The sequence below is a fragment of the Salminus brasiliensis genome, chromosome 8, assembly GCF_030463535.1.
Source record: "Salminus brasiliensis chromosome 8, fSalBra1.hap2, whole genome shotgun sequence".
Lineage (NCBI taxonomy): Eukaryota > Metazoa > Chordata > Actinopteri > Characiformes > Bryconidae > Salminus > Salminus brasiliensis.
In genome coordinates this window covers 19,678,004-19,686,122 of record NC_132885.1, presented here as the reverse complement: position 1 = coordinate 19,686,122, position 8,119 = coordinate 19,678,004, and the positions used below count along the sequence as shown (strand labels likewise).

The 8,119-nt window shown below is 40.4% G+C and overlaps 1 protein-coding gene across 1 annotated transcript; it reads left to right on the top strand.

Annotated features, from left to right (window-relative positions):
• Positions 1-3,127: 3,127 nt before the first annotated feature.
• On the top strand, positions 3,128-6,874 carry LOC140560648 (uncharacterized). The gene is made up of 2 exons (XM_072685151.1): positions 3,128-3,764; positions 4,818-6,874. Exons 1-2 carry the CDS (start codon positions 3,195-3,197, stop codon positions 5,154-5,156), a joined length of 909 nt encoding a protein of 302 aa, XP_072541252.1. The 5' UTR covers positions 3,128-3,194; the 3' UTR covers positions 5,157-6,874.
• Positions 6,875-8,119: the final 1,245 nt, after the last annotated feature.

Below are 8,119 nucleotides of genomic sequence, written 5' to 3'. Positions count from 1 at the left end.
ATGTTCACCAACAATAACAACAATGTACTTGTTGTTGTGAACTACCTGAAGGGAACACTATGAGCACTTTATGAGTTTTTATGTCATCAGACAGACACCTGTAGAAAAAGAATATATTTGATTATGAGGAAACATATGGACAAGCACATCACATTTTTTTCCTGAAGGGGTTTTCATTAGGAAACGTCACCACACTGTAAAACAAAGGTCTTCACAACAGAATTGCAGAGAAGGCAACAGGGGCTCCTTGTCCCAGCACAGATGACTGATTTCCCTGCTATAAAAAAAAAACTATTAAACCCACCAATTAACAAGTGAATGAAATCAGGTGTGCTTAAGCAGGAACAGCACAAAACTAAGCACAAATTCAGCCAAACACTGATACATAATTCTGCACCAACAGTTTATTTAGTCCACTTTATGTCAGAATTAAGCCAATATACAGCCACACTCAGCAACAACTAGTGTTAACAGCTTTCAGCACTGAGGCCAGGCAGCTAGACACAACAGATTCCAACTGAACACATAGGGGAAGGTAGCCTGGGGGAATGACTACACAATCATGGTGAGTGAGGGGGAAAGACAGGCCCAACATGCAAATAGATGGAGCAAAGAGTCAATATAGTCATTTTTGAGTTAGTTTGACTTAATCACCTTAAGTTACTCCACCTGTCTGTAGTATTTATGTTAAATGAACTTAATTAATTAAATAAGTTGTGCATTAAGGTTTTACAGCGCACATTCTCACACAGGTCTGCATCTCATTTTATCCACTTGAGAGGCATTTCTCCATTACAGGAGCATCTAATTGGGCACTTTATCATGTTCATACTTGTAGGAGAACACTATACAACACTGCGTCTCATTTTCTCTACTCATTCAGACACTGTAGGGACAAAACCCCTAACTAAATAGGAGCAGCATAGAGAGCACTCCATAATGGCACCCTTTTCTATTGAAAAGGTGCTCATAGAAGGGCACTCATTAAGACACATTATCAAATCATTGTAATTCATTGCAAGAAGGGGCACGCTAGAGGGCAGTCAATCATTTTTCCCCTGTAATGCTTAGCCAATACACTTTCACAAATTAGCTATAGATTTCTGTACTTTTCTTATCTGATTGTTAGCTAGCTAACCTTATATGAATGCAAATAAAGCACAAAACACAATACAAAGTTACACACATGTACTCACTTACCGAGAAACAGGGAAAACAGACACATCTTTAGAATAATGACTAATATTAAGTTTGAAAAACGAAATGAAATGAAGTTCAGTATTTTCTCAAATATTTAAATGTTCGCTTTATTACTGCTTTTCATTCCATTTCTAAATGATAAACAGTTCATTTTTAAACAATCTACTCTGACAGTAATTAACCATTTTTTATTTTGTGGCCAAAATATGAATGATGTGTTTATTTACTTTTAATTTGTTTATCTGAACATGTGAGCAGAAGATCTGGGCAAAGGCCAAAAGGCAGAGGCTGAACGGTTAATCTGTGATAACTGTGCTTTTGACATGAGGCAACGTTTCAACCAGCATATCTAAAGTGTTTAAATGATTATACAGATTTTACTCTGCAGGAGTCACAAGACACTCTGTTTGCAGGAGATACAATCACATAAAGTCATGCAAACTGTATCACTTTCATTTTATAACTTGAATTTCTTTGTCTCCAAAATCTCTATATGACTTTGTATTATGTGACAAATTACATACTATCGATATCCCAGATTGTTGTTTTTATCCCATGTAACCCATGTTGTTTTATCTTATAATGCTGTCAAACCTGCATTGGTAGCTCATAAAAACACCAGCCCTGACTACACTCACATTAGAACTGCCATGGGCAATAACTCTACATGGATATTTTAGGAGGTTTTATGAAAAAGAAGGAATGCACTGGCAAGCTCAGAAACACCAAAAGGCCCAGAAGACAACAGACTACAACATTTAAAGTAGATGAAGGTGAAGAAAACTCCCTTCACAACATCTAGACCCCCACAACTGCTTTGATCAAATCTGTGTTAGTGGATGTGCTCTTATCCTTAAGTCTCTATAGGCAAGTCTGTTCACTATACAGCCATATTTCCAGTCATTCAAGACCAGGCTTCTGTCATTATGGATGGGTAGAGACCAAAATACTTTAAACTTAAGGTCAAATTACTGTTTCAAAGACATTTTAAGTCATTAATAAAATCTGACAAACCCCTCATTAATAGTTTATATATTTTGGCTCAATAACGCGATTTGTCGAATTGTTCTGGCTACTGCGCTTGCGCAGATCTCCACATAGCGTGTCGTTCCTCCGCTTTAAGGGAAACCAGCAATCTAATTGGCTCTTTATGTTGAAAGGCGGGACTTCCGTAATCAGACGCCATGTTGAGCTTTAAGAGAGCTCCCATTCATAGTTCATCCAGTGGCTGGTCTCCTCAATTATAACGTTTCATCTCATCCCCACCTTGCTGTTTTTCATTAAGTCATTCATTAAGATCAGGAATTCTCGCTGTGGTAAATTACTCATGTAAAATGTAAAAATGGCAGTGAATACAATAGCCATGGCATGAATCACATCTTGGTGATGGTGGTACGAACAAAACAATATGTGGCCCTGTACAGATATTTCTACCTGACTACAAACTGAGATAAGCAGTACATCCTCCTGCACGTACACGTTATTTCTGCTCGAACAAACTTAATTGAACTCATTAGCGAACAAAACCGGTAGTGAGAAAAGCCGGATCGAGAAAGACACATAACACTGACACGCCCTCAGAAGCTGCGAAGTTTAGTCCAAGAGCAAAACAACCTGGCTGGGTCTAAAACTGTGTACTACTGTACTAAACAGTAAGTTAAAAACAGCACTAGAAGTGCATTCACTAGTTTAGTGCATGTACAATAAAGTAGCTGTGTGCGATTCCAGACGCATCCCGTGCTTCAGATTACAGCCTAAAGCATGGACCAACATACGTCAGCAGGCCAGAGGGCGGGACATGCGTAGCAAAGCGCTCCACTCATTGGCTCACTCCTCGTGACCCCGCCTCACCTTCCCCGCAACATCCAATGGGAAGCTGGGCGGACATTTGTGCCGTCGGTTTGCGTTTCTAAACACAACACGGCTCCTAACAAAATGCGGCGAGGCACGTAATCAGTATTATATTTGCACTGGTTTCAATATATATCCTAAATATGTCACGATATCCATCTTATCCGACAAATCTGGACGTATTAAGCAGGCATCCTGTAAGGACGGTCATCGCCGTGGTGACCACAGTCATCTTCTTCAAGTTCGTGTTCACGTGTCCATGCACAGCTCCCGAGGAGACCGCGGTGCACTGCTGGCTCTATCTGCTGCTTCCAGTGGGAATCATGTTCTTCATCCTCATCCTGCTGGACTCGCAGCTGCTGAAGGTGTGCCAGTGTTATGTGTGTCAGTGCTGTGTCCGCTCGGAGAAAAGGTGCTGCAGCAGCAGTGAGTGCTGTGACACGTTTGAGTGCTGCTGTTGTGCTGGCGGCTACTGTTACCGCCCCAAAAGCTTCGGGGAGGAAGGCTGGCATTTCTGCGGTCTGATCGGGAGACACGTGCTGAACGTGTTTTACGCGGCATCCCTCTGGATCGTGGTCGCGTTTCTCGACGGTGACTGGTACGTGTGCGTCCGGACCGTCGTTGTGAACGGCACGGGGGAACAAATCGCCTGCAAGGATTTGCCAACCCCGCAAGAAGCAGAAACTTTAAGAAAGTACAACAGCGAATCCAGGGTGAGTACTTACTGTATGCTAATTCTTACCAGGATTCAACCACACAAACCTTTTACGCTGAATCTGCGGTGTGCATTCATTTTACGCACGTGTCTACGGTATAGAAGGTACCCTGGCATTACCTCTGGCGCTGAGGAGCACCACAAGCGGTCAATTATAGCAGGTCATCCAGGCCCTGAAGTAGTAAAGCATCCTACCATCATTATACAACCACCACCATTGTATATTGTATATGTCAGATGTCAGAGGACTCTCTTCCTAATGGTGGAATAATGATCCCTGACCCAAGAAGGAGCAACTCCCACTGCGTAAAAGATGCCTTTATTCACCCAATGCATTAATAATGTCTTGAAGTTTGGGCACCACATGGCCTTCATCAGGTGAAAGTCAAAACGTCCTCTTCCTGGCCTTCCATCAGTAATGTTGAGCCCTGCCCTTTTTTTATGTTCATCTCATGCAGGCCATTATAAATAGTGGGAGTTGCGTCCTTTGCTACTTTTAATAATATAGTTAAACTTTAAGTAAAGTAGACTTTCTTACATTTTTGCCTGGGTTCTCTTGTGACTTCTGTGAAGATCCACCACTCTTCCAGGGTTTCTATATTTAGAGATAATGGCTCTCACAATGATAATAATAATTTGAATAATAATGATGATAATAATCGTAAGCACTTTACAAAACCAAACAGCCTTCAGTCAAGAAACACAGCCTTTCTTGGCTGCAGCACAGGCTTTGGGAAGTAGCTGTGTTAGGTATTTTGGGGTGTGCCTATGGGTCTGGGATCAGGGGCCACAAATCTGACCCAGAATAAGCTGGAGTGGCAGTACGCTTTCATATAAACCAAGCTGAAGCTCACCTCATATAATCAACCAACTGGTCGAAGACTAAGGACAAGCTGTGTAAACATGACCAGCATGATGTGCCATCGCTGTCACACAGAAACTCTCCAAATGGCCACTTTACAGGAGAAAGAATAAACCATCTTAACTTGCAGTGTGTGAAGGTTTGAGTGCAGGCTTGAATCATTAAAACCTCTCTGTATCTGTCTTCCAGATAATTGGACTGATTCTCATTCTGGGACTCTCTCTCCTGTTGACTGTAAGTTCAGCCCTCAAGACCCGGTGGAAGCCGTATTACAGGTCATTGTTTGAGGTTTATGTGGAGCGGGAGACCTCTGCTATGCTGGAGGAAAAGCTACAAGAGCAGGCAGTGGAAAGAGCCAAGCTGGTCAGTGAGAATGTACTGAGATATGTTCAGAGTCAGCCTGTGAACAGTGGGCAGGGAGATGCCCGTCATATTCAGTACGAGCCACTAGGGGCTGCAGAGGAAAATGTCTGGAGGACAATTTCTCACCCAACATTCCACTTGGAGGGAGCAAGGACCCATCCATGAAATCTACAACTTGACAGACTTCAATTTACCTTGACATCAATTCTTATTTACATAAAAAAAACCTCAATTTGAGACATGCACCCTTATTCTCTTATGTTACCCACAGCACCTATGTGTGAGTTATTTATTAGGATGGAAAGGTGTTGGAGGATATTTCTAACCATTTTACTACCGTTAGCTGTAATTTTATGTTCTGCATGAAAAGCACATCCTTTGAAATATGCAGGATCATCTCAATACTTTCTTTTGCTTACAAAAAAACTACAAAGGCTTATAAAAAAAGTGGTCTAAAAGACACTAAAACTAAGTTTATCCCAGAGGTAGTTTATTAGCCAAGATATGTTTGATATCTGTATTTCTTTAGTGTAAGCTTAGGTTGTTCATAAACACTGGACCAATTTCACCTCAATGTGGTTTAGAACATGGTATAACTTAGTCTTTAAAATCAACAAGGACACACAGTATTTTACTCATTGAGGCCAGTTTAAAGCAGCCTAGCCTAGCATCTGTCCAATGTAAAATTAAGAAGCAGTCTTGAGGAACCAATATGTCTTGGCTGATTGACCGTAAATAAGGTAATTGGTAAATCATTCTTTTAGGTAAGATTGTTAAACTGGTTCATTCATTAATTAATGAAGTATTTTTTGTAGTTCTGTATTATTTTTGTAGTTCGCATTACAGTGAGGCTTTGCGTATCTCTTTTAATGAAACCTAAATATTAGCTGGATATCTTTAATTACTTTTTGGAGAGTTAAAAGTAGGCAGTGCAGTGTAGTGACTTTTTATTCCCTAGTAGCATGTGTTTACAGAATGAATCTGTGGCCTGTGGTCAATTTATTTGAAATCACATTTGTGCTTCTAACAGAACCTTTTTACTAATACATTTATTTCCTAATAAATATAAAATAAAAAAGTGAACGATCTGTAATGTCAGAATTTAGAGGGACAAAGTTGCTCTGCTGTGTTTGGTTGGAAGCTTAAACACTTTGTCCATACCATCAATGTTAAGGCAAAATGAATGAAAAACAGGAAATGTTTGATTTACCCAAAATGACATGACAAGAAATGAAATGTATGTATGATGACCCTGGCCGCCAAAGACTATATTTTTATTGGTCTTGTGACAGCATGATTTCAAGACCGTTTTTAGAGCATTCGTGACCTATTCTTCACCTGGCTATTAGCATCGTGCCATTAAACCTTTTATCCTGCCCTTTCTGCCACTGCATGCGGCTGTCAATCTTTAGATTGCCAGCTATTTAACAACAGAATCGATATTCTTTTACAAGACCTTCCTTTTCTGCTAATATTTTTGCCGCCAAATGAACTCTTCCCTCGCTTCCACCTGCACGTGCATTAAAGACAACCCTAATTGTCTGAGAATATGCAAATATTTTAAACCTGCGGGGGAGAGAACCATCAACCATCAATTGAGACTTCCCACAGTCTCTGGTTCCCGCAGCAATCCTGAAGCTTAAAATCCTTCTTTTATCTCCTCTTTTCCAACTGTTCAATACAGCTTCACTTTCATGACCCAAGAATCTTATACATGACCTCTGCAAGGGAAAGTGGGCCAACATCCCTCAAATAAAACCTGAAAGACTCTTGTCAGAGGGGATGTTACTAAGCACTGACCATGCAGGGTGCCCAACTGTTTTCTTTGGGCCCCTTTTCTTTTTTTGTTATTTAAAACTGTGAAAGATGGAAATAAAAATTGATCTTACTGACAAATGTTGACAAATTTTTATCTTTAACTTTATGCCTTTTGGAAATTAGGCCATCTTTTACTTGCTTAACTCTTCACAGTAACAGAACTTTTGACAAAGTGTGCCACACATACCACTGTACACTGAGAAAACACAGCTGCTGTTCATACGGAAGCTCAGCGTGTGAATGTGGTCATGCCCACCTATGATTGTTACGTTAATGCTCTGAGAAATTGTGTAGAAATTTAGTAAACAGGTCTGCTGCCTGAGAACAGGCATGCACTCAACCACATCAAAAGCTAATGCAGGGTAGTATGTGTGCCAAATGCATTGGTACAGTACAAAGCACAGGTGCAAATGAAGTCCAGATACAAATCAAGTAAAGGCTGAGTCATATCTTCAGAGTAAACATGCATGCACTCACATGCAAAATATTCCTGCAAATGCCCAATTTACACAGACAGAAAGGGCATGGACATATATTACGTTAAAGAACATAAAAATCATAGTTGATCAATTCAGTATCCATCTACTGTTTTCTACTACAGTGTTGCCAGATAGGCCGTAATCCAAAATGTGCAGAAAACATTTATGAGCCCTAAGGTTATCATAAAGAGAGTTCCAAAGATTGGAGGTGCAATGGGAAAAGGTACACCCTGAATATTTGTACTGTATTTATAACAAGATCATATATAAAAATCCACAACAGCGTAAGAGGAAATAAGAACTGACAACAACAACATGTTGTGACTCCTCCCTCTTTAGCAGGCTTTATCTAATGTCCCCTTCAGGTGTTCCTTCATACTCTGGACTGCTTCACAACAGCAAGTTCATCAATCACAAGTCAGGTTACAGTCTGAGCAGCAACAATGACCCATCCGGACTTCAGCACTAAAGCGCTATCACAGCTGCTAACATCAGCTGATGGTGCATTTGTAGGCATCCTCTTTTTTGTTACTTCCCAGTATATTTTTAAACTGGAGTTTGATTGCCCGTGCGACCATGAAGAAAACCTGTGGTTTTGCTCGATTTACATTTTTGCACCCGCTTCCATATTTTTTGGAATTATAATCGTAGCAGACAAAATCTTTATTAATCTTTGTTCCTCCTGTCAATTAATTTCATGTTTGAAGCGAATTCTGAGAGCTACAACTGTGTGCTTACTATGGATTGTAACAGTACTCCTGGATGGTGACTGCCTAGTGTGCATTATGACCACGTCAACCAACATAACAGTCAGGACTGAACAGCCAGCTT